Below are 26,718 nucleotides of genomic sequence, written 5' to 3'. Positions count from 1 at the left end.
TGGCATTCTTTTCGAGCATTTCCCAGTTCTTCATTGAATTCAGAAGGCCTTCCGCTGCGGCACGTGTCATCGACGTCAAAGTCGCCATTTTTGAACTTTGCAAACCATTTCCATGCTGTAGACTCGCCTATGACACCTTCTCCATACACATCGCAAATGTCCCGGGCTGCTTCGGCAGCTTTTTGACCCCGATGAAAAGCAAAGAAGAGCAGGTGTTGAAAATGTTGATTTTTGCCTCCTGGGTATTCCATTTCTAAGCCTCAAAACTAATAAAAAATTAAATAACTCAAAAATACAATTAACATAGTTTTGTAGAGCAGAAAGAGTTTTATCGAATGAATACTTACCCTTTGCCAAACAGCAAACAAATCATTGTAAAATAAAAGAAAATATAAAAACGCTACGAACTTATTCCCCAACCCAATATATAGTTATGTAAATACATGTAATTATAAAATAAATAGAATTCACTCCTGCAAGGTGGATTTTGATGTATTGAATAGTTTTCTAGTTTGGTTGACATTGAAAAAACATATTGCCTAACTAACAATGTTCATTGACTCTACCATTTTTTTTGTTTGTTTTGTTTTGTTTTTGTATTTTTCTGAAGCTGGAAACGGGGAGAGACAGACAGACTCCCGCATGCGCCCGACCGGGATCCACCCGGCACGCCCACCAGGGGCAAAGCTCTGCCCACCAGGGGGCGATGCTCTGCCCCTCCGGGGTGTCACTCTGCCGTGACCAGAGCCACTCTAGCGCCTGGGGCAGAGGCCAAGAAGCCATCCCCAGCGCCCGGGCCATCTTTGCTCCAATGGAGCCTTGGCTGCGGGAGGGGAAGAGAGAGACAGAGAGGAAGGGGGGGTGTGGAGAAGGAAATGGGTGCTTCTCCTATGTGCCCTGGCCGGGAATCGAACCCGGGTCCCCTGCACGCCAGGCCGATGCTCTACCGCTGAGCCAACCGGCCAGGGCTGTTTTTAATTTTCAAAAGCATTGTGTCTTTAAATTTTGTATGCACTACCATGTAGCTTATTCACACTAAGACTTATTTTTAAATTATTTATTTGTTTAAATTTTTTCATTGATTTAACAGGGTGGGGAAGGGAAAGACAGAGACAGAAATACATCAACTTGTTTTACTTAGTTGTCCCATCTAGTTGTATACTTATCAGTTTCCTCTTTTTTGGGGGTGGTTTTTTGTTTGTTTTTTGTGAGAGAGACATATACAGACAGGAAGAGAGATGAGAAGTATCAGCTCATTGTTGTGGCACTATTAATTGTTCATTGATTGCTTTCTTATAATGTGCCTTGACCGGGTGGCTCAAGCCGAGCCAGTAACCCCTAGCTCTAGCCAGTGACCTTGGGTTCACTATCGCTATATTACTGTCAGTCTCTCCCTTTAGGTCTGTCAGTATTTGCTTTATATATTTAAGGGCTCTTATGTTAGGTGCATAGATGTTTAGGATAGTCATAGCCTCTTTTTTTTTTTTTAATTATTATTGAGGGACAGAGAGGTAGAGACAGACTCCAGTATACGCCCTGGTAGCCTAGCTTTTAGCATCTGAGGCTGAGGCTATTGAGCCAACTTCAGCACCTGGGGCCAACTTTGCTTGAACCATTCAAGCCATGGCTGTGGGAGGAGAAGGGAGGAGGGAGGAGAAGCAAATGGTCACTTCCTCTGTGTGCCCTGACTAGTAATTGAACCCAGGACTTCCACATGCCAGGCTGATGCTCTACTGCTGAGCCAACCAGCCAGGGCTGTCATACCCTCTTTTCAAGATTGCTGAGGCTATTCATGTTCTTTTTTGGTTATATAGAAATTTTTGGAATAAGTGTTCTATATCTTTGAAGTATGTCATTGTTATTTTAATTGGTATTGCATTGAATTTATAAATTGCTTTGGGTAATATAGATATTTTAATGATGTTTATTCTTCCTAACCATGAGCATGGTATATGCTTCCACTTGTTTGTATCTTGCTTGATTTTTTTTTATCAATGTTTTATAATTTTCTGAATACAAGTCTTTAATCTCCTTGGTTAAATTTACTCCTAGGTATGTTATTTTTTTTGTTGCAATAGTGAAGGGGATTGTTTCCTTAATTTCTCTTTATGACAGTTCATTGTTGGTGTATAAAAATGCTTCTGATTTCTGAGTATTAATTTTATATCCTGCCACCTTGCTGAATTAATTTATCAGGTCCAGTAGTTTTTTGACTGTAACTTTAGGGTTTCCTATATACAATATCATATCATCTACAAATAATGATAGTTTTACTTCTACTTTTCCAATTAGGATGCCTTTTATTTCTTCTTCTTGTCTGATTGTTGTGGCTAGGACTTCCATCCGTATGGGTGTTCCTTTGTATAGGTGATTGACTGTTTTTCTCTTACAGCTTTTAATATTCTTTCTTTATCTCTTAGCTTTAGTATTTTGATTATGATATGTCTTGGTGTGGGTCTCTCTGGTTTCTTTTTTAATGGGGTTCTCTCTGCTTCTTGAACTTGTGCGACTTTCCTGCATCAATTTAGGGAAATTTTCAGCTAAAATTTCCTTAAAGAACTTCTCTGGTCCTTGTTCTTTCTCTTCTCCTTCAGGAACCCCTATTATGTGGATATTGTTTCTCTTCATGTTGTCACAGAGCTCTTTTAGAGTTTTCTCAGTCTTTTTGATCCTCTTTTCTTTTTGCTTTTCTGTATTCGTGTTTTCGCTTATCTTGTCCTCTAAGTTGCTGATTCGATCCTCTGCTTCATCCAGCCTGCTTTTAATTCCTTGTAGTGTAGTCTTCATTTTTGATACTGTGTTTGTCATTTCTGTCTGGTTCTTCTTTAGGATTTCTGTGTCCTTTTTGATGCTTACAGTTTCTTTATTGAGGTGTTAAGTCCATCCATTGTAGCTTTGAGATCCTTAAGCATCCAAATAATCATTATTTTATACTCTGCATTTGGTAATTTGATTATTTCCGATTCATCCAGGACTTTTTCTGAGGAGTGATCTTGTTGAATTTGACTTATGCTTCTCTGCCTTCCCATTATGTATGACTTGTAGGCTTTTTAAAAAAATTTTTTTTATTCATTATAGAGAGGAGAGAGAAGGGGAGAGAGAGAGACAGAGAGGGAGAGAGAGGAGAGAGAGAAGGGGGGAGGAGCTGGAAGCATCAACTCCCATATGTGCCTTGACCAGGCAAGCCCAGGGTTTCGAACCGGCGACCTCAGCATTTCCAGGTTGACGCTTTATCCACTGAGCCACCACAGGTCAGGCGACTTGTAGGCTTTTTCCAGTTGTGATCTCCTTACCTAGTAGAGCCACTTTGAAGTCTTGATGTTTGTTTTCTTCGCAGTTTTCTTAACTTTATATCCTGCCACCTTGCTGAATTCATTTATCAGGTCCAGTAGTTTACTAATCTGAGCAGGGAGCTTAATTGAATGTGTATCCAGGAATGCGGTGGGTATAACCTCTGAGACTCTGCCAGCTACTCTCTGGGGGCGGGTACTTTCTCAGCTTCAGTGTGTGTGTGGGAGGGTGTATCTCAGATCTCCATGGAGACCTGAGTTACTGCCCCTCCTCCCCACTTTCTGTTTTCAGCTGTGTCTTTTTGCGCTGATTGGAGCTGGAAAGCTTTCTGGAGGTGGGTCACCCTGAACCACTTTAGGCTTGTGCTGTGTGGAGGGATCAACCCCTCCTGCAGCTATGGCCACCTCTGCACTGGATGAGTCAGCTTCTCAGGTCATCCCATGCATTCCTCTGCCCGTCACCATCTGCCTCTTTCCCCCATTTCCTTTTGGAAGACAAGCCAGTCCTCTCAGCCCATCTCCTTCCCAGGTCCCCAGGCAGTGGCTGTGAGCAATATTTTCTGCTCTTCTTCTTGTAATGAGAGCCCTCTGGGCACTCAGCCTCACCCCCTTCCCTCCTGGAAGCAGGTGAGCCCCCACCGTGCCTCCACACACCCTACCAGGCTTGGGTGGCTTCTTCTTTGCTCCTTGGTTTTTGAGACTTGTTCTTTTAGTCCAAAGTTAGTTTTTCTTGCTGATTGTTCCTAAATTAATTTGTAATCCAGTTTGGTGGTGTAAGATGGGATTCTGTGCGTCTGCCTACTCTGCTGCCATCTTGGTATCCCTCAGCTTTTTTTTTCTTGTTTTCACTTGAAATATCCTTTTTCATTCTCTTACTTTTTTTTTTTGTATTTTTTTGAAGTTAGAAGTGGCAGGGGAGAGGGAGGTAGACAGACTCTTGCATGCACCCAACCGGGATCCACCCGGCATGCCCACCAGGGGGTGATGCTCGGTTCATGTGGGGCATTTTTCCACTGCAGCCAGAGCCATTCTAGTGCCTGAGGGGGAGGCCATGGAGCCATCCTCAGCACCCAGGCCAACTTTACTCCAGGGGAGCCTTGGCTGCAGCAGTGGAAGAGAGAGAGACAGGGAGAAAGGAGAGGGGGAAGGGTGGAGGAGTAGATGGACACTTCTGTGTGTCCTGGCTGGGAATCGAACCTGGGACTTCCACATGCCAAGCCCACACTCTGCCTCTGAGCCAACTGGCCAGGGCCTCATCCCTTTACTTTTAATCCATATATGTCTTTCGATTGAAGTAGGTCTCCTGTAAGTAGCTTATGTACAGATCTTGTCTTCTTACCCATTTGGCCATCTATGTCTTTTGATTAGAGCATTTAATCCATTTACACTTAAAACAATTATTTATTGGTATGTGATTATTGATATTTTATTGTTTCTGATTGGTTTAGTAATTCTTGCCTGTTCCTTATTCTCCTGCTCTCTTATATGTTGATTTGTATAGTGTTGTGTTTGGATTCCTTTCCCTTTATTTCTTGTATATTTCTTACAGGTTTTTGGTGTTTGGCTATCATGTGCTTTATATATATATATATTAAGCTGAGTTTATAGCCGACTATCTTAAGTTGATGGTCTCTTAAATTTGAGTACATTCTAAAATCACTGTAGTTTTTATTCATCCTCTCCATGTTTATGTTTTTGTCATTATTTTTTACATCCTTTGTGTGTATATGTTTATATCTTTTTATTTATTCTTGTAATTACACGATTTTCTTACTTTTGCCTTTTAACCTTTGTACTAGCTTTACAGTTGGTTGATCCATTGCTTTTATTAAGTGTTTGTCTTTGCCAAATTTTTTTTCTTATACTTGACTATTCATATTTTCTGGTTTTTAATTTTCTACTGTAAATAGTTCCTTTAGTATTTCTTGTGATATTGGTTTAGGGGTGATGAACTCCTTTCACTTTTTCTTATCTAGGAAACTCTTTATCTCTTCTTCAATTCTAAAAGATCACCTTGGTAGGTAAAGTAATCTTCATTGTGAAGTCTCTACTTTTCATTACTTTGAATATTTTGTGCCAGTCTCTTCTGGCCTGCAGTGTTTCTTTTGAGAAATCAGCTGACAGTCTTATGGGATCTCCCTTGTATGAAACTAAGTGCTATTCTCTTGCTTCTTTTAAGATCCTCTCTTTATCTTAGACCTTTTTCATTTTAATTATGATGTGTCTTGGTGTGGTCCTCTGTGGATTCAGTTTGTTTGGGACTCTCTCTGCTTCTTGGACTCGTATGTCTATTTCCTTCGCCAGGTTAGGGAACTCTTTGGCCATCATTTCTTCAGATAGGTTTTCAAACCCTTGCTCTCTCTGTTCTCTCTCTGGTACCCCTATGATGTGAATGTTGGTATGCTTATTTTTGTCCCAGAGCTGTTTTTTTAAAATTATTATATACTTATTTATTTTAGCTGAGAGGAGGGGCATTGTGAGGTAGACTCCCACATGCGCCCTGATCAGAATTCACCCAGCAACCCCATCTGAGGCTGACACTTGAGTACCAAGCTATCTTTAGCACCCCAGGCTGTTGTGCTTTGAAGGAGCTATCCTCAGCACCAGGGCCATACTCAAACCCATCCTACCACTGGCTGCAGAAGGAGAAGAGGAAGAGAAAGGGAAGAGGGAGAGAGAGAAGCAGATGGTCACTTCTCCTGTGTGCATACACCAGGCTGATGATCTATCTACTGAGCCACCAGCCAGGGCCATATCAAGCCATTTTTAGCACCTTAGGCTGACACACTCGAACTGACTGAGCTATCCTCAGTGCATGGGGCAATACTCAAACCAGTTGAGCCACTGGCTGTGGGAGGGAAAGGGAGAGAATGGGGAGTGGGAGTGGGGAGAAGCAGAAAAAAAAAGCCCTGGCTAGACCACTCAGATGGTTACAGAATCGCCCCAAATGATCAGTTCTCCTGTGTGCCATGACCGGAAATCAAACCTGGGACATCCATATGTCGGGCTAATGCTCTGTCCACTGAGCCACCAGCTAGGGTTTTTTTTTTTTTTAATGTATTCACTGTTTTTGGCAAGAGAGGAACAGAGAGAGGGGAAAGACAGGAACATCCATCTGTTTCTGTATGTGCCCTGGGTGGGGATTGGACCCACAACTTCTGTGCTTTGGGGTGATTCTGTAACCATCTGAGTAGTCTAGCCAGGGCTTTTTTTTTCTTTTGCTGTTCTGACTGGGTGTTTTCTGCTGCCTATCTTCCAGGTGGTTGATTTGATCCTTTGTTTCATCTAATCTACTGATGATTCCCTCTAACATTCTTTTCATTTTAGTTATTTTTTTCTTTATTTCTGACTGGTTGTTTTTTATCATGTCTGCTTCTTTGATGAAGTTCTCACTGAGTTCATCTATTTTTCCCCTAAGTCAGTGGTCGGCAAACTCATTAGTCAACAGAGCCAAATATCAACAGTACAAAGATTGAAATTTCTTTTCAGAGCCAATTTTTTAAACTTAAACTATATAGGTAGGTACATTCCTTATCGAGGTAGTTCCCACATGTGGTATTTTGTGGAAGAGCCACACTCAAGGGGCCAAAGAGCTGCATGTGGCTCAGGAGCTGCAGTTTGCCGGCTAGGGCCCTAAGTTAATTGAGCACCCTTATAACCAGTGTTTTGAACTATGTATCTGGTAGATTGTTTATCTCCATTGTTTTAAGTTTTGTTTTTGTTTCTAAAGGTTTTTTTTGGTTCTTTTATTTGGGACCAATTCTGTCTCCTCATTTAGGCTGACTCCCTGTGTTTGTTTCTGTATATTAGGTAGATTTACTATGTCTCCTGCTCTTGGCAGTTTGGTCTTATGTAGAAGGTGTCCTGTGCAGCCCTGTGGTGAAGTCTCCTTGGTCACCTGAGTCGGGTTGGTTGTATGTGCCCCTCTCTTGTTATGGAGCCTTGATTGCTGTTGGGATGTCAGGCTGACTGGCAGTGAGGGTTCTGTGACAAGAGCAGACAAGTTGTTGTGTGGGGTTGACCACATGGTGTGAGAGTTGTTTTAGCGAGGCTCTGGTGCCAGCTAAGTCTACCTTTCAGGTGTGTCATTGTGGTGCTGGCTGTGTGATGCTCCGTGTTATCTGAAGCCAGCCACTGGGTATGTTGGATCTGGAACCTCTTGAGAGGGTGAATTGCAGTTGGTTGTTGCTTGTGCTGGACTTGGAGGTCCTTGGGAGAGCCTGTGCTGCAAACCGAGGCCAGCTGCCACTAATGTCAGCCTTGGGACCCTTTGGTGGGCACCATAGTGTGAACTGAGACCTTTTTTGCCAGGTTTGGGGCCACCTGGTGGGATTTACAATACAAGTTGAGACAGGTCACTGTTTGTGTTGGGCTTGCACCTGCTTAGCAAGAGGTATAGGGAATATTAAGGCCATCTGCTGCTTGTTTGGTATTTTTGGAGCTTTGACAGATTTTAGGGAAGTCTTCAGGACAAGCCAAGGCAGGTCACTTATGTGGAAAAGCCTCTGAAAATGGCTCCAACCATGTGTGTGAGTTGTTTGGGGTAGGGTCTCATGGAATAACCAAGGTGTGGTCAGCACTATTAGCCAGGTCAGTGGAGAGCTGAGATATGGCACCTGTCAGTTCATCCTCCCAGGAGAGAGTTGCCTGACCTCTGCCCTTCACACCCTCACTCTGAATCTACTCAATTTAATTCTTCCCTGTACGTCCCTAGTGCTTTATCTGTTGCTGCCTGTGCATTGGAGCCTAGAGTAAGTTTAAAAGTAAGAGGGTCTGTTCTCAGGCTCTCTAAGAGGATGCTTTGGTCTATACTAGCTCTCTTTCTTACTTAGAAACCATCTTCACTGGTTTTCTCAGGCTGATGTTATGGAGACTCCTTCCTGGCACTGGTATTCTGGGTTTGGGAACCCAGTGTGGTACTGGACCCTTGACTCTTCAAAGGGGACCCTTTGTACTGAGATATTCCTCCTAATTCTGAACCACCACACTGTGGGTTCTGTGTCTCTACCCTACAGTCCCATAGTGGTTACTTCTTTATATCCTTAGTTGTAGGATTTCTGTTCACCTATTCTTTAGGTGGTTCTCACTGATGGTTGTTCTGTAATTTGCTTGTAATTTTGATATGATTTTGGGAGGAGGCCTGCAGAGCATTAAACCTACATTGCCATTTTGACCAGAGTCTGTTTTCTCCATTTTTAATACAAATGATAGCATATAAGAGCCACTCACTACTACATAGGGTTTTCATTTGTGAAAATGTAAAACCCACCTAATTAAAAAAAAAAACTCCTATAACAAAAACTGACAAAATCCTGAAATTGAAACAATAAAGGGAAGAACTGTAGTAACCAATTTGGAAGATAGTTGGAAAATAATAAACAATTAGGGAGAATAATGTATCAATATATTCTAGTAAATTGGAAAATCAAAGTTATGTAAATGACTAAAAAAGAAATAAAAGAAATAGAAAACGAGAACGAATCTGTAAGTGAGAAAGAAATAAGGAATTTGTCTGCCAGCTGAGAGAGGAAAGCAGATGAAGCATAAGAGAAGTCAGAGAGGATTCTTCGGGTTTGCACCTTGGATATTGTTTATGACCTCAGAGTATTTTTCAGTAGAGCAATAAGAAAGGACACCCAATTGTTTGGTGACTGCAAAGAGAATTGGAGGTGAGGAAATGGAGACAGAGGAGAGAAATATTTTAGTGTAGTTCTGCTGTAAATGGCACTCAGCATGGTACCCAGTGCAGAGTAAAGAATTTTTCCTTTAAGTTTGCCATCTTGAGCTTTTGTAAGAAATGGTTGTCTGCTGCCAGTAGAGGGGAAAGGTGTAGATGCAGAAGAGAAAATAGATAATTGATTATGAGACATTCCTGAGAAAGGCAGGAGGAATTGATGGAATACAGTTGGAAGGTATTGGTCTTAATCAGGAAGGATCCCTTCCATTCTGAAATGAAGGGATCCATACAGGTGCAAGTAAGGATTGGTGCTGGAAGGAATGTGCAGAAATATTTGTTTGATGGTTTTCATTTCTTTGTAGATTGGCTTAGTTATATGCTGAAAATGAGAGGAGAAATGAAGGGATAAGAGGTTTAAGCGAATGGGGAATGGGTAACGATCAGTGTAGACAGTAGGAGAGAAAACAGTGGTAAAGTACACCGGGATCAGAGGACACCATTGGGGCCCAAATGGTGTCCCAGTATTGCTTAGCACCCTAGGTGCAGGCATGGAGAATTCCAACAAGAAGATTCTGCTAGGACAGTGTTCTCACTCACTGGTCTCAGGACCTCTTTACAGACTTTTTATTGGTAGTTCTGGAGAGCTTTTGATTATGTAGGGTGTGTTTATTGATAATGACTTTCTTAGACATAAAAAATGGGGTCCTGGCTGGTCAGTTCAGTTGATTAGGAGCATGTCTTTAAACGACAGGTTGCAGATTGGATCCTGGATCAGGGCACACATGGGAAGCAACCAAGGAATGTACGACTGAGTGGAACAATATATGAATGCTTCCCGTCCCCTCACCTCTCTCTCCCTTTCTTTCTCTGTCTCTCTAAAAATCAATAAAAATTATGCCCTGGCCGGATAGCTTGGTTGGAGCATTGTCCTTGAGCACTGAGGTTTTTGGTTCTATTTCCTGGTCAGGGCACACACAGGAGCAGCTCAATGTTTCTGTCTCTCTCTCTCTCTCTCTCTCTTCCTGCCACTCTCAAAAAAATAAATCTGTCCATCTATATAAATAAAAACGTAAATGTTCATTTGTTCAAAATCTTAAATCTCCAAAAGTTCTACACTGATTGCTTTGAAATTTTGACACAATGTTGCATTCAAATATGCATGTGTTTTTATGTTTTTATATACCTACTATTATGTAGATGTCACACCTGTGACAGATAAAAACATCCTTTTTTTGAAAAACAGCGCCATCTGTTGGATGTAAAAGCAACACACACTATACTAAATATTTTACGATTCCATTTCAATGTTATGGGAGAAATATAAATCACACATGGCTGAAGATATTTTCCGTTGAATACGCAAGAAAATTCAAATATGAACATGGATTTCACAGCAGAAATCTACAACAAAGCATTGATAATGCTTCGGAGATTTAAGAACTTTTGGAGATTTTAAGATTTTGAACAAATGAACATTTACATTTTTATTTATATAGATGGACAGATTTATTTTTTTGAGAGTGGCAGGAAGAGAGAGAGAGAGACAGACAGAAACATTGAGCTGCTCCTGTGTGTGCCCTGACCAGAAAATAGAACCAAAAACCTCAGTGCTCAAGGACAATTGAAGATTTGTGCTTAGAAATCACGAACAAAGTTCTCAATCAATTGGGAATGCCATCACTGAATCAATCTGCTGCTGCTTCGTTCGATGTAGAATTGTGTCATGAACAAAATTAAAACATGGGTTATCTTTTGTCATATGTGCAATCAAATATTCCTAAGCTAACGCTTGAGCAAAAAGGCATTTATGATCAAATAATGCAAACTGTCAATAATGGGGTTGGAGAAATCTTCTTAGATGCACCAGGAGGAACTGGTCAAACGTTCCTAATTAGATTGATTCTGGCAGCAATTTGATCCCAAAATGACATAACCTTAGCTCTTGCATCGCCCAAAATAGCTGCGACATTGCTACCAGGTGTAAGAACTGCTTGTTTCACTTTGAAATTGCCGTTGAACATGCAATTCATTGAAACTCCCACGTGCAACATTTCCAAAGCATCCGGCATGGGAAAATTATTGCAAAAATGCAAACTTATTGTTTGGGATGAATGCACAATGGCGCACAAAAAATCGCGCAAGGCTCTTGATTGATCCTTGCAAGATTTGCGTGGAAACGTCAGACCATTTGGGAACGCATTAATATTGCTTGCAGGAGATTTCAGGCAAATATTACCTGTAATTCCTTGATGGATACCAGTGGATGAAATAAATGATTGCCTGTAATACTCTACTTTGTTATGATGCATAAAGACGTTAAAATTAACTACAAATATGCATGTCCAGCTGCATAACAATTGATCAGCTGAGATATTCTCACATCAATTTCTGGAAATTGGGAATGGAAAGGTGCTGGTTGATCTGACCTTACGACGAATTTAATTACCTCATAACTTCTGCAATTTAGTGACGTCAAAAGAAGAATTGGTTGAAAAAGTATTTCTCAATATTCAAACCAATTATAAGAATCACAATTGGCTGAGTGAACGAGCTATTTTTTGCGGCCAAAAACAAAGACGTCTACTAACTTAATATTATAAAGTCTAACATTCAAAGTGAGGCAGTCACATACAAGTCCGTCGACACTTGTATTGTGTCGCTTAATTAACACAGATGAAGCGGTTAATTATCCAACAGAATTTTTGAATTCACTGGATCTGCCAGGGATGCCACCGCATGTACTGCAATTGAAAATCGGCTGCCAATTATCATGTTGTGAAATATCAACCAGCCAAAGCTTTGCAACGGCACGTGGCTTGCAGTAAAAAAATTAATGAGCAACATCATAGAAGCAACAATTTTGACAGGACCTTTCAAAGATGAAGATGTCCTCATTCCTCGCATTCCTATGATTCCAATGGATATGCCATTTCAATTTAAGAGATTGCAGTTCCCAATTCGATTGGCGTTTGCAATCACCATCAACAAAGCTCAGGGCCAGTCTTCAGAATTGTGCGGTTTAGATCTAGACACAGATTGCTTCTCACATGGACAGTTATATGTTGCGTGTTCTAGAGTCGGCAGACCAGACAGTCTATATCTGCACAGACAATGGAACAACAAAAAAATTGTATACCCACAAGCATTGTGAAATTAAACATATTAGAAACATGCACTTTCTCTTTTCTTTTCCATTTAACCAGACTGAGCCACAGCAACGCGTGGCCGAGTACAGCTAGTAAATAAATAAAAAAGAAAGAAAGAAATTAAAACAGGTAAATTTATTTATTTTTTTATTATTATTATTTTAAGTGAGAGGAGGGGAGATAGACTGACTCCCGCCCTAACTGGGATCAACCCAGCAACCCCGTGTGGGGCCAATGCTTGAATCAACTGAGCTGTTCTCCGTGCCTGGGGCTGTCACTCAAACCACCACTGACTGCAAGACAGGAGAGAGAGAAGGGGGAGAGGGAGAGGAAGAGAAGCAAATGGTCGCTTCTCATGTGTGTCCTGACCAGGGATTGAACCTGGGATGTTTGCGTGTCTCTATCCACTGGGTCAACTGGCCAGGGCAAAACTGGGAAATTTAAAAATGTTTGTACAGAGTGGGGCAAATGTAGATTTACTGTTGTGAGTACATGAAACACAGAGTTTATTCTTGTATTATTATTTCTTAATTATTGTATTACTTTTCGTACAATTATAAACCTACTTTTGCTCCACCGTGTATATATTTCATGTAGAAATACAATAGAAACTCATCATAAGTTAACAAATATTACATTTTTATGAAAACTATGTTTTCAGAAAAAAAAGAAATTTAGAAAAATGGTGTATTTGACAGTTTTGCAGATCTCTTTAATCTCTGGCATATTAGGAGACAGTTGGATTCTCCCATGCGTTTCTCAATTCAACCTGCTGCGATATGGTGTTTTTGTTCAATTATATGCTGAAACTTCATCCTCGTACAGATAGGTAATTGGAAAGGGGAGTGTTTTAATAGCCTTTTCAGATAATGTGGTTCTTTGTTATTATACCACAAGTAGACAAATGGTAAATTTTTTAAAGATTAATTAAGAGTGTGGATTCTAACTCAGATCAATGACTTTTTGTATATAAAATCTATTGATATATTCTGCTCTATATCTGTTCTGATCTAATCTGTTCATACATCTTCTGCCTATGCATGATTTTGTAACATCTTGGCTTTATAACATCATGGTTTGCTGAGTTAAGTAGATCTTTAAATGTTGACAGATTTCAGTAGATGATACAAAGAAAATCCCATTCATTAATATTATTCCTAGTTGATCAGAAAATCCTTTAAATATTGGGAAACAATCAAATTCACAGTGATGGATACATATTTTCCAACATTCTAAGTTTTGCTTGAAAGATGGAATTTTATCATAGGTGATAAGTACTATCAGTTTTTCTTGAAGTGACAGGCTTGCTCTCTTCAGTTTTGAGAAAATACCCAATATGCATATCTGAATAATTATTGCACAAGTGCTTTTCTTTGAGACAATGATCCCATTTCATTATGTAGCAGAAGTGCTTTGCTTATTTCATTATACCAAAACTCAAGAGTTGAGATTTAGTAAAATTGTACTTTATCAAGATATAAGAAGAACTGACTTCTTGATTTTACTGCAAGTCCATGGTAGTGAGGAGTATGACCACAGCTCTATAAATAAGGTACTTAGCCTTTATTTATGCTAAGATTCCAGTAGTTTTCCTTACCATCGTTTTAGTACCATTAGTGCGAATGTGTGCACAGTGAAAAGGGGGCACATAACATATTATGAAAATAAATTTGACCTTGCAGAATCTCTGAAAAGGTCTAAGGTACTCCCAGGATTTTATCAACCACAGCTTGAGAATTGATGTTCTACATTTAAGATTTTATTAGTTGTGTTCAATGAAACACATGAAAGTAACAGATACAGTAATTGATTAGACTGTGGACTGTGAGCTGGAGAGTCCTTTTACTTTCCTCCTATGTATCTTTTTCTGAGAGACACCACATGTTTGTCAACTTGTTTATTTGAACTATGACAGTTATCTGCTACATAAAAGGAGCAATTCATGATGCTGAAATAACATTTTGGGAGCGAAGAACTGTAGCTTGGAATATTGAACAGTACAAAGGATTTAAGGACCAGAGTTCTAGTCCTGCCTCTGTTACTCATGAGGTTAAGTTTGGGAATGTCACCTACCCTTTCTAATTCTCAGGTTTCTCACCCCTCTTTTGGGATTACTGTAATATTATTTGCTCCTACCTTTTGTCAGGGTAGTTTTGATATTCAACTGATACCATCAGTTCTTTACCCCAGGTAGTGTCTTCTTCATCTTTACATCGTAATGCTGCATTTGGTATGTGATAGTATTCATTGAGTCAATGAAAGAACTTTTAAAAAACTTTATTATGAAAGTTTTAAACATATACATAAATATAATTATATAATAAGCTCCTGTCTACCCCTCCCCCTAATACATTTGTAACTCTAGGAAATAGCAGTATGTTTTTATATAAATGAAATGACACCTAGCAAAATTAAAATTAGGTCCTTATTATAATCAGATACTCTTTTTCATTTACATACCTCCAATTGAATTAAAATATATTCATGTATATGTTTTTACAGTTGGTTTGTTCAAATCAAACCCACACAAAGTACAGTCATAGCATTTGTTTATTATGACTCTTGGTTTCTTTTAATTGAGAACATTTTTATTCCCTCAGCTTCGCTCCTTTTTGATGCTATTAACTTGGAGAAACTGGAGCTAGTTTTATACACTTTCCAGTGCTTGATGGTTTCCCTGGTGTTAGTTAGCTTGTCCCTCTATTCCCTACATTTCTGGTAAACTGGTAGTTAGACCTAAAAGCTTGATTAGTTTTATATTTACCTTTCTGGAAAGAATGTTGTATCACATAGGAAGTACATAAAGATTTTATTTTACTAATTTTAGGAAGAAGAGAGAGAGAGAGAAGGGGTGGGAAGCAGGAAGCATCAACTCATGGTAGTTGCTTCTTGTATGTGCCTTGACCAGGCAAGCCTGGTGTTTCAAACCTGTGACCTTAGCATTCCAGGTTAGCACTTTATCCACTGCACCACCACAGGTCAGGCGCCTGGGTTTTTGGTGCCAGCCATGATCAGTATGTTCAAGTATTGGCAGCCTGATCATTCCATTGAAAGTCATTGCCGAGTAAATGAGCTTTGGACTATGAGGTGCTACATACATGAGTAGAGGTGGTATTGAGATACTATTAATAAAATAGGGCAATATCTTTATTTGAGCAAAATCATCAATGGAATAAGAGCTGCTGATAGTAACAAGCCTCCAAATTAGTAACTGTAGATTTAACAGCAAGGGTAATTTTTTATATGGTACAGAAAGCACTAACATTTTTTCTCCTGTCATAGTAGATTCAGAGCTTGTCTCCTAACATCAAGTCTTATTAAAACAAATACCTTTAAACTGTATTTTTAATTAAAAAAAAGACTCTAAAATCTATGTCAGAATGATTTTAAGGATTAATACAATTTTAAGAATTAATAAAATACTATTAAATGATACAGTAAGTTTCCAAATGACAAAAAGAATTTGGACACACTCTTGGAGCTCTCTTGGTAATGAGATTTAAGATGTTCGCTATAGATGCCATAATTTTTGTTTGATTACTTCTGTTAAAAAATATAATTAAAACATTTCATTTTATGTGGTTCATAATGAATCCATTTATAGAGATGATTGTTGAACTCAAATCTTGGAAAATTAAATGAAAACTATGAACATTTGGAAAATGTTGTTGGTTTCTTCTCTTTGCTATTGAATATGTCTGTTAAAATGACACTGCAAGAAAAATAGTACTTCAAATTTAGACTAGAAGTTGAGGACAGGTGGCAAGTTTAGGAAATCAGTATAACCTCTATGGAACTAAAAATCTTGATCAATTTCTTGAAAAACTGAAGAGTGTTTTCCAGTTGATGACTCTGGGAAATGAAATTTTACCCAAGGACATATTATTAACATATTTATTTCTTCAATAGGAAAATAAAAAATATTTCAAGCGTAGTGAACTTGCAAAAAAAGAAGAGGAAGCATATTATGAAAGATGTGGCTACAAGGTACAAATTCCTGCTATTATGTTAAATTGTCTATTTCTCAGTTTAAATTTATACAGCTGTTCTTAAAGTGACAAAATTATTGATCTCTGTTTAATTTATCAATGTTATACATTAGCCTATAAGTGAGAAGCCATCTGGAGAGGTATGAGTTTTTGTTTTCATTTTTTTTCTTTTTTTTTCTTGAATTCAGGAAAATACATGCATGACTTTTGGCTTGGAATGGTTTGGCCTTCAGTGGACAGCATGAAGTGGCTTGAGATCAAAGCTTGACTTTGTTTTTTAAATTAAGTCCTGGATCATTTTTATCTCTACCACTACTTCTCTTCCCACCTCTCCCAATAAAAGTCTATTTAAAGGGCTAAAAACATTTTATTCATTCAACAACAATGGATAGTATAAACAGTGGAATTCTTTCTGCTTTCTCCTGAATATTTTAAGCCATTGTTTTTACATTTGCATTGTTAATAATTCCTTTTGGTTTTAAGTACCTCTGCCTGAAGTATAGTGTCATATAGCATATGCTTTTATGTAATAAAGAACCACATTTCAAACACTTGATCAGGCTATTGGATAGAAAATGTACTATTGAAATATGTGTTAGAAACAAATGAGTTGTCTGGAAGACTATTGTTTTTCAAGAATGACTGTAATCATCTTTGAAATTACCTAGTTGAATAACATTGAGTTTTTTATTGGGAGGGGTTAAAGGTTATGAAGTGAAGTTATGTTTAAATTATTTTTAAAAGACTATGTCTAGTTTTATAATTTTTTAAACCAAATTTCAGAAGCTCTTTGAAATACTTTTGCCAAATCATGAATTTGAAATAAACTTTTTGCTTGTGAAACACCAATATAAAATATTTACTCTATGCATGTCGTCTTGAAAGTTCTGGAAATTAATTTATCTGGCATAGCATTTCTGAGAGAAGCATGAGTAGTGCAAGTGGTATGTATATGCATTTGGTTCTATTTTGTAGTGCTGGGAGAGGGCCAGTTTGAAAAATGTAGTTATACTATTTCTGATAGGTTCCTATAGTATGAAAGTTTATATTTGTATTTTGACATTTACCATGAATATATTGATTTCATTTACTTCTAATGTAGGAGATTAAAATGTTTTGTTTGACTAACCATTGAATAAATATTCAGAAAAAATTCTCATTTTTTGCTTGCCCCAACATTGTCAAACTCTAACTAGATTTAGAATAAGAATTACTTACCCTGAGTTTAGTCTACTGACTTGTTACTTTGCCTGATTCGTAAATTTGAACCTTTCAGCTTTTTGATAAGGTAGGAAAAGAATTTATAACAATGTGGCAATTTTGCTTTGCTTGGGTTACTCTGCCAATACAGCAGTATTTCTTGCTTACATGGAGGAAAGCACTGAAGGAAAGTAATTACTGGGAAGTGTTGCTTGTAATGTTGAGTCCAGCTGCCATTTCATAATTGAAACCACTTTTCATCCAAAATTTTTGGAGAAATGACCTGGTTTTTTTGTTTTTTTGTTTGTTTGTTTCTTTTTGTATTTTTCTGAAGTTGGAAACGGGGAGGCAGTCAGACAGACTCCCGCATGTGCCCGACCATGATCCACCCGGCACGCCCACCAGGGGGCGATGCTCTGCCCATCTGGGGCATCGCTCTGTTGCAACCAGAGCCATTCTAGCGCCTGAGGCAGAGGCCACAGAGCCATCCCCAATGCCCAGGCCAACTTTGCTCCAGTGGAACCCTGGCTGTGGGAGGGGAAGAGAGAGACAGAGAGGAAGGAGAGGGGGAGGTGTGGAGAAGCAGATGGGCAGCTTCTTTGTGTGCCCTGGCCGGGAATCGAAATCGGGACTCCTAAACGCCAGGCTGACGCTCTACCACTGAGCCAACCGGCCAGGGCAGGAGTAACCTATTTTTATGCTTAAAGAGAAGGCACGGGTTGTTTCTCAAAGATTTTTAATATTTCCTTCTTGGTAGTAATGAAAATACAGCATGTATTGCTTTTATTCCTTTTTTAAAAAATGTTAGTTTTATTGATTTTATTGGGAGGAAAGGAGACAGCAGGAAAGAGACAGGAACATCTGTTCCTGTCTAAGGATTGAACCTGGCAACCTCTGTGTTTCAGGGCTTTTATTCCTTTACAGAAACTGGTTTCCATTTTTAAAAGGCTTGATGCTGATTTGGTTTGTAAAAATATACAAGTTTTTTTTTATCTTAGTTTTCTTTTACACTAATAATACTGACAAACCTAACTATTAACCATAAACTGTGGAATCATAAATTACATAATTTTAGTTGTATAGCCTTTCTTAGTTGAATGTGAGTTTTTCCTTAATGTTGATCTTTTATGTTTTTGTGATCTTTTGGCATTTTAGATTTGTCTTATGGTCAGTTGGGAAACCATATTTCAGTATCTTTTTACAGAACACACCATGGGGCTTATAAATTGCTTAACTCAGTTTTCTTAAACGGTGAGGTGGCAGATTCAAGAAAATATTTGAAGAGATTTTTTTCCCTGCAGGTTCAGATGAACAGAAAGGAATGTCCACTTTTTCTTTGTGTGGTATGAATAGAGAGGTGTGATTTCATTATTGTCTCACAAAGTTTGTAACTCAGTTTATGAGCAAGTTCTGGATAGCATTGGAAATTTTTCTACGTGTCCAAAAGTAGAAATTTCTGTGATTTCTGTATATGTGGAATAATACTTTTCAAAAAGCTGGATCTTGAAGCTTCATAGATTTCTTTTAGAAAGCAGTTTTCTTTGGCCTTCATTTTAAACCCAGAGCAAGGATCAGGCAACCTTGTAGATGATTTTCTCAAAGAGAAGAAACAGGTTAATAGTTTTTCAAGAAAAAAATAACATTTTTTAGAGTTGAGGAAGAAAGTCTAAAATTCAGCTCTTTAAGGTTGGTTTTGGAAACCATTATACTGTGTCACTCTTCCGGAGCAGAATGCTGATGGCGTGCTTCCTCCTCCTGCTGCTCTGGGAATGGACAGAATTGACAAGCTCTTAGAGCTGCACGTTTATTATGAGCTCTTTCCTTGGAGTAACATTCAGAAGACCTTCAGCAGTTAAAACATATTTAACTTTCAGAAACAGCTAATCTAGTAGAATAGTAGAATAATAAGGATTACCTACAGTTTAAAAGCTGAATTTTATTTTATTTTATTTTTGCTGTTAATGTAGATACAGCCAAAAGAGGAGGACCAGAAACCATTAGCTTCATCAAATCCAGTGTTAGAACTTGAACTGGCGGAGGAAAAATTACCCATGACTCTTTCTAGGCAAGAGGTAAGTTTCTGTATAGTGTTTCATGAAAAGAAAAAAAAAAAACCTCTCCATAACATTTACATTTATCTGTAGTTCTATCCAATAGTTTTATAATATTATGTCATTCCCATATAAGATAACTTACTAAACTCAATTATTCTGCAGTTGGCCAGTTTTCTTTGTGAAGTTCTAAATTAATCTCTGCTTTTCTTGATGCTACTTATATTAAACTTTTTTAAGTAGTTATTTTATACTTTAAGAACTAAACACATTGTTTTAAATGTACATATTCTAAAAAATTATAAATTATTTTTCTAAATTATTTTAAATATACTATTTTGTAACTTTCTTTAATACATCTTTCTAGGTCACAATATAGAGATCTTGCCTGACCAGGTGGTGGCACAGTGGATAGATAAGAGTGTCAGACTCGGATGCAGAGGACCCAGGTTCAAAACCCTGAGGTTGCCTGCTTGAGCACAGCTGATCTGGCTAGAGCACGGGCTCACCAGCTTGAGCGCAGGGTCTCTGGCTTGAGCATGGGATCATAGACATGACCCTATGGTTGCTGGCTTGATTCCAAGGTCACTGGCTTGAGCAAGGGGTCACTTACTCTGCTGTAGTCCCCTGGTCAAGGCACATATGAGAAAGTAATCAACGAACATCTAAGACATTGCAACAAAGAATTGATGCTTCTCATCTCCCTGTCTGTGTGTCCCTATCTGTCTCTCTCTCTCTCTGTCTCTGTCACACACAGAAAAAAAAAATATATATAGGGAGAGCTCTTTCTAGGTCAAAATATAGAAGTATATATATAATTTTTGTGACTATAATTTCCCATAATGTTTTTAAAACCAATTTATTATTGGTCATTTAGATTGCTTCAGCATTTCCCTATTATAAATCATATTAAAAGAAACATCTTTCTGTAGACATCCTTGCATGCATAATAATGTATAAGTACTGCCCGCTAACCGATTGCGCCACTGGTGCTCCTCATGCATAATAATGTGTGACTATTTCCTTTGAAAAGTTTTCTAGAAGCGTGATTTCTGGTGTGTATATACTAAAGATTAAAGTCTCTCTACATTTCTAAGATTTCTGATACTCATTACCAGAGAACCCTATATCTGTTCCACCATTTTATATTCTCGTCTGTAGTGTTTGCCCATACCCTGGTCAATATCAACTATTATTTTCTTTAAAATATTTCTAAATTATATTTATGTGATATAAAGAGTTCAAGCTATTAGAAGGTACAAAACAAAAATGAACTTTTGAATAAAAGAAAACTTTTAGCGGAAAGGATTGCTGACTCTGGAAGCTGTCATGTGAAAATTAGAACAGCTCTAATTTTGAAAAGGAATTGAGTATTCTCTGTGGTTTCATTAAGTAGAGCTAAGGTAAATGGGTTTCATATAGTAGAGCTAAGGTAAATGGGTAAAAGTTTAAGGCAGGTAGATTTTACTTTATTTTGAGAAGCAAAACATACCCCAAAATGGAGTGGGCTGTTTCATGAAGAGATGTGATTCCTGTCATTTGTCAGGAAGGGACCTGACAGGTGTTTTTGAGATCATTTCTGCATTGATTAGAGAAAGCAATAGATAACCTCCTCAGTTTCTTTTTAATACCAGGCTTTCAGTTAATCCATAGAGAGCCCAGGTAGTGGTTTCTAAGTGGATTCCCAGGTGAAGTTCTTGGTATTTTTATTTAGTTTGGATCAACCTTTATTAATTATAAATTTTATTTCTCCTTCTTAAGAGATAAAACATGTATATAGTGTATAAAACACATATGTTCAATATATTGGATAATTATAAAGCAAGCACCCATATAAGCTTCACCTAAGTCAAGACATAGAATATTACCAGCCTCTCCAAAGCCCTGTACATTCCGCATTCTGATCATACTCAGTCTCTCTTCTGAGAAACAAGTGTTTGGTTTAAAATGTAGTATTGAGTACTGCAACGCTGACCTTAGCTATGGTCATTGAGTTACCAGCTGACTCTAAATTTTATTTTCCTTGTCTGTATCAATATTATCATTTGCTCCCATCTTACTGTTTTTCTTATGTGTTCTACTGCAGTGGTCCCCAACCATTTTTGGACCACGGAGCAGTTTAATGTCAAAATATTTTCACGGACCGGCCTTTAGGGTGGGACGGATAAATGCACAAAATAAAATTATGTGACCAGCATAAAAACTGGTATTTTTTTTTTTTTAATAAATTTTTATTAATGGTAATGGGATGACATTAATAAATCAGGGTACATATATTCAAAGAAAACATGTCTAGGTTATTTTGTCATCAAATTATGTTGCAAACCCCTCGCCCAAAGTCAGATTGTCCTCCGTCACCCTCTATCTAGTTCTCTGTGCCCCTCCCCCTCCCCCTAACTCTCTCCCTCCCTCCCTCCCATGTCCTCCCTCCCCCCCCACCCTTGGTAACCACCACACTCTTGTCCATGTCTCTTAGTCTCATTTTTATGTTCCACCAATGTATGGAATCATGTATTTCTTGTTTTTTTCTGATTTGCTTATTTCACTCCTTATAATGTTATCAAGATCCCACCATATGGTATTTTAAAATATAATTGTTGAACTTATGAGACAAGCATCAAGAGTGAGTCTTAGACGGATGTAACAGAGGGAATCTGGTCATTTTTTAAAAACAAAACATCGTTCAGACTTAAATATAAATAAAACAGAAATAATGTAAGTTATTTATTCTTTCTCTGCGGACCGGTACTGGTCTGTGGCCCGGGGGTTGGGGACCACTGTTCTACTGCACAGATTGATACTTACTGAAACAGCCAAAGGACCTAAACCATTAAGGTTATTTAAGATGTTTCATTTACCCTGTATATTCATTCATGGAAAATTAAAGGAAAAACGAACACAACTTTTTGCATTGACATTTCAAAATAAGTGTTTGTTCACCTAAAATATAGGAATTACTATTACTAATAAAATAAGAAATTACTAATGTGTTTTCGTTTTTTTAATAGGTTATCAGAAGATTGAGAGAAAGAGGAGAACCAATCAGACTATTTGGAGAAACTGATTATGATGCTTTTCAACGTTTAAGAAAAATAGAGATCCTCACACCAGAAGTTAACAAGGTAAGAAGTCAGAACAAAGCTAGCAGAATATCACTGTCCCAATAAACTAGAATAGTATGGAGTTTGACAGTTTGACCAATTGCATTAAACACAAAATGGAAACAGTAGCCATATTACTGCTGTTGAATGTAAGTTTTTAAAAAAAATTAAATTTAACAGGGTGACTTTGATCAGTAAGAGTACATAGGTTTCCAGTGAACCTTTCTACACCATTTGAACTGTTGATTGTGCTGTGTGCCCATCACCCAAAGTCAAATCATTTTCCACCATAGTATATTTATCCTTCTTTCCTCTCCCCCTGCCTCCTCTCCCTGGTAACTACTTAACTATAATCTATGTCCATAAGTCTCAGTTTTATATGACATGTATGTGTGAAATCATACAGTTATTAGCTTTTTCTGATTTACTTATTTCACTTACTATAATGTTTTCAAGTTCCACCCATATTGTCATAAATGGCAATATGCCATCATTTCTTATGGCTGAGTAGTATTCCATTGTATATATGTATCACATCTTTATCCAATCCTCTATTGAAGTACACTTTGGTTGTTTCCATGTCTTGGCCATCGTGAATAATGCTGCGATGAACATGGGGGTGCACGTGTCTTTGCGTACCTGTTTTTGAGTTTTGGGGGTAGATACCCAGTAAAGAAATAGCTGGGTCATATGGTACTTCCATTCTTAATTTTTTGAGGTACCACCATACTGTTTTCTATAATCCCTGTACCAATTTACATTCCTAGCAGCAGTGAATGAGGGTTCCTTTTTCTCCACAGCCTCTCCAACACTTGTTATTACCTGTCTTGTTGATAATAGCTAATCTAACAGGTGTGAGGTGCTATCTCATTGTAGTTTTGATTTGCATTTCTCTAATACCTAATGAAGATGAGCATCTTTTTATATATCTGTTGGCCTTTTGTATGTCTTCTAGGGAGAAGTGTCTGTTCTGGTCCTCTCCCCATTTTCCAGTTGGATTGTTTGTTTGCTGTTGAGCTTTGTGAGTTCTTTACATAATGTATTGCCCATGTATAAATGCATCTTTTCCTGAAAAATTTGGGGTCTAAAAATTGGGTCTTACACAGCGGTTGATTTTTTTTACTTACATTTCCCACTTTTTTTGCGCTTGTTTTTGTACTTGTTGAAGACAGTGATTTGTCATCAGACACAGATGAGGACAAGCTAATGGATGGGAGTTTTGACAATGATGAGGAGTTATATGAATTTTATGATGAATAAAACTTGAGTTCAGTAACTTGATGTAGTACATTTTTTTTCCTTCAAATTTCGGGCCTCAAAATTAAGGTGGTGCATCTTATACATAGGAATGTCTTATATCTGGGAAAATACAGTATTTTGTATATTTTCTCCTTATCAGAGTTGTTTTTTGTGAACATCAACTCCTATTTGGTTGGCTGCCTGTTTGTTTTGTTGTCAGTTTCTTTTGCTGTGCAGAAGCTTTTTAGTTTGAGATATTCCCATTCATTTATCTTTGCCTTTACTTCCCTTGCCTTCAGGGTCAAATTCATAAAATGTTCTCTATGTCTAAGGTCCATAAGTTTAGTACCTGTGTTTTTTTCTCTAATTTATTGTTTCAGTTCTTATATTTAGGTCTTTGATCCAATTTGAATAATTTTTGTACATGAGGACAAATTGTAATCTTCTTTTATTATTTTGCATGTGGCTTTCTAAATTTCCCAGTACTATTGAAGAAGCTTTCTTTTCTCTATTGTGTGCTCTTGGCTCCTTTTAGATTATTGTTCTATATATGTAGTTTTATTTCTGGGCTCTTGATTCCGTTCCATTGGTTTGTTTGTGTGTTATTCTGCCAATACCATGCTGTTTTGATTATTGTGGCTCTGTAGTATAATTTGAAATCAGGTACTGTGATACCTCTGGCTCCATTCTTTTTTCTCAGGATTGCTTTGGCTATTCAGGAGTCTTTTTTGGTTCCATACAGATCAGGTGATTTTTTGTTCTATTTCTTAAAAAAAGGACATCAGAGGGGTGGAGGAAGGAGAGGGAAGGGGTGGGGGGAAAGGATGGGCACAAAGAAAACCAGATAGAAGGTGACAGAAGACAATTTGACTTTGGGTGATGGGTATGCAACATAATCAAATGTCAAAATAACGGGGAGATGTTTTCTCTGAACATATGTACCCTGATTTATCAATGTCATCCCATTAAAATAAAAAAAAATGACATTGGTATTTTGATGGGAATTGCATTAAATTTATATATTGTTTTGGGCAGTATGGCCATTTTAATTATTGTATGTTGATTCTTCCAATCCATAAACATGGAATATTTTTCCATTTTGTTGTGTCTTTTTCAATTTCTTTTAATAATGATTTGTAGTTTACAGTATATAGGTCCTTAATATCTTTTGTTATTTTTAGGTATTTCATTTTTGTTGTTGCGATTATAAAAGGAATTTTTTTTATTTTTAGTTCATTTTCTGAATTTTCATTGTTGATGTATAGAAAAGCAATAGACTTTTGTACATTGATTTTGTATCCTGCGACTTTACTGTATTCGTTTGTTTCTTATATTTTTTTGGTGGAACCTTTGGGGTTTTCTATATATAGGATCATGTCATCTGCCAAAAAAATAATACCTTTACTTCTCTTTCCCAATAAGGGTGGCTTTTATTTCTTTCTCTTGCCTGTTTACTCTGGCTAAGACTTCCAATACTATGTTGAATAAGAGTCGAGAGAGTGGGCAGCCTTGTCTTCTTGATTTTAGAGGAAAAACTTTCTGTTTTTCACCATTTAGTATGATATTGACTGATGGTTTGTCATAGATGACTATTATGTTGAAGTACTTTTCTTCTAGACCCATTTAATTGAGTGTTTTAAACATAAATGGATGTTGTGTCTTATTGAAAGCCTTTTTTGCATCTATTGATATGATCATATAATTTTTGTCCTTTGTTTTGTTGATGTGGTGTATTACATTGATTAATTTGTGTATGTTGAACCACCCTTGTGCCCCTGGGATAAATCCCACTTGATTGTGTTGTATTATCTTTTATTTATTTTTTGTATTTTTCCAAAGTTAGAAGCGGGGAGGCTGTCAGACTCCCACATGCGCCCAACTGGGATCCACCCAGCATGCCCACTGGGGGGGTGATGCTCTGCTCATCTTGGGCATTGCTCTGTTGTGGCTGGAGCCACTCTAACACCTGAGGCAGAGGCCATGGAACAGTCCTTAGTGCCTGGGCCAACTTTGCTTCAGTGGAGCCTTGGTTGCGGGAGGGGAAGAGAGAGGTAGAGAGAAGGGAGAGGGGAAAGAGTGGAGAAGCAGATGGGTGCATCTCCTGTGTGCCCTGACTGGGAATCGAACCCAGGACTTCCACACGCCTGGCTGATGCTCTACCGTTGAGCCAACCAGCCAGAGCTTGTATTATTTTTTAACGTATTGTTGTATTCAGTTTGCTAGTATTTTGTTTATCATTTCTGCATCTGTATTCATTAAAGATATTGGTCTGTAGTTTTCTTTTTTTGTATTGTCCTTGGCAGGTTTTGGTATGAGGGTTATGTTGGCCTCATGAAATGTGTTAGAGAGTTTTGCTGCTTCTATTTTTTGGAAGACTTTGAGGATAGGTACCAAATCTTCTCTAATGTTTGGTAGAATTCACTAGTGTAGCCATTGTGGCCCTGGACTTTTATTTTGGGGGAATGTTTTGATAGTTTCTGTTTCCTCCCTGCTTAGGGTCTATTTAGGTTTTCCACTTTTTTGTGCTTCAGGCTAGGAAGGTTGTATAGTTCTAGGAACTTGTCCGTTTCTTCTAGTTTGTTTAATTTGGTGGCATATAATTTTTATAGTATTCAAGTATGGTCCTTTGTATATCTGTGATGTCTATGGTAATTTCTCCTCTTTCATTTCAGATTTTGTTTATATGAGTCCTTTCTCTTTTCTTCTTTAGTGAGTCTAGCCAGGGGTTTGTTAATTTTATTGAACTAGCTCTCTGTTGTATTAATTTTTCTATAGTTTTTTTTTGTTCTCTATATCATTTAGTTCTCTAATTTTACTGTTTTCTTCTGCTAAAGTTGAGTTGCCTTTGTTCTTTTTCTTGTTCTTTCAGATGTGATGTTAGGTTGTTTACTTGGAATCTCTCTTGTTTCTCATTATAAGCCTGTAATGATAAAAACTTTTCTCTTGTTATTGCTTTTGCTGCATTGCAGAAGTTTTGATATTTTGTGTTGTCATTCTCACTTGTCTGTATATGTCTTTGGATTTC

General features: G+C 37.8%; 1 protein-coding gene across 3 annotated transcripts in view; it reads left to right on the top strand.

Annotated features, from left to right (window-relative positions):
- Nucleotides 1-26,718, top strand: part of LOC136338369 (pre-mRNA-splicing factor 18) — a 57,376-nt gene that overhangs the window by 5,793 nt on the left and 24,865 nt on the right. For 2 of the 3 annotated variants that reach the window (XM_066280725.1, XM_066280723.1), the window contains exons 2-4: nucleotides 16,023-16,100; nucleotides 19,270-19,374; nucleotides 22,362-22,475. In XM_066280725.1, coding sequence (XP_066136822.1) covers nucleotides 16,023-16,100; nucleotides 19,270-19,374; nucleotides 22,362-22,475 — 297 coding nt within the window. The remainder of the gene's footprint in view (nucleotides 1-16,022; nucleotides 16,101-19,269; nucleotides 19,375-22,361; nucleotides 22,476-26,718) is intronic. The other variant, XM_066280724.1, reaches the window with a different exon arrangement.

This window comes from Saccopteryx bilineata, chromosome 5 (genome assembly GCF_036850765.1).
Source record: "Saccopteryx bilineata isolate mSacBil1 chromosome 5, mSacBil1_pri_phased_curated, whole genome shotgun sequence".
Lineage (NCBI taxonomy): Eukaryota > Metazoa > Chordata > Mammalia > Chiroptera > Emballonuridae > Saccopteryx > Saccopteryx bilineata.
The sequence above is the reverse complement of the archived record's forward strand: the minus strand, read 5'-3'. Positions and strand labels throughout refer to the sequence as shown.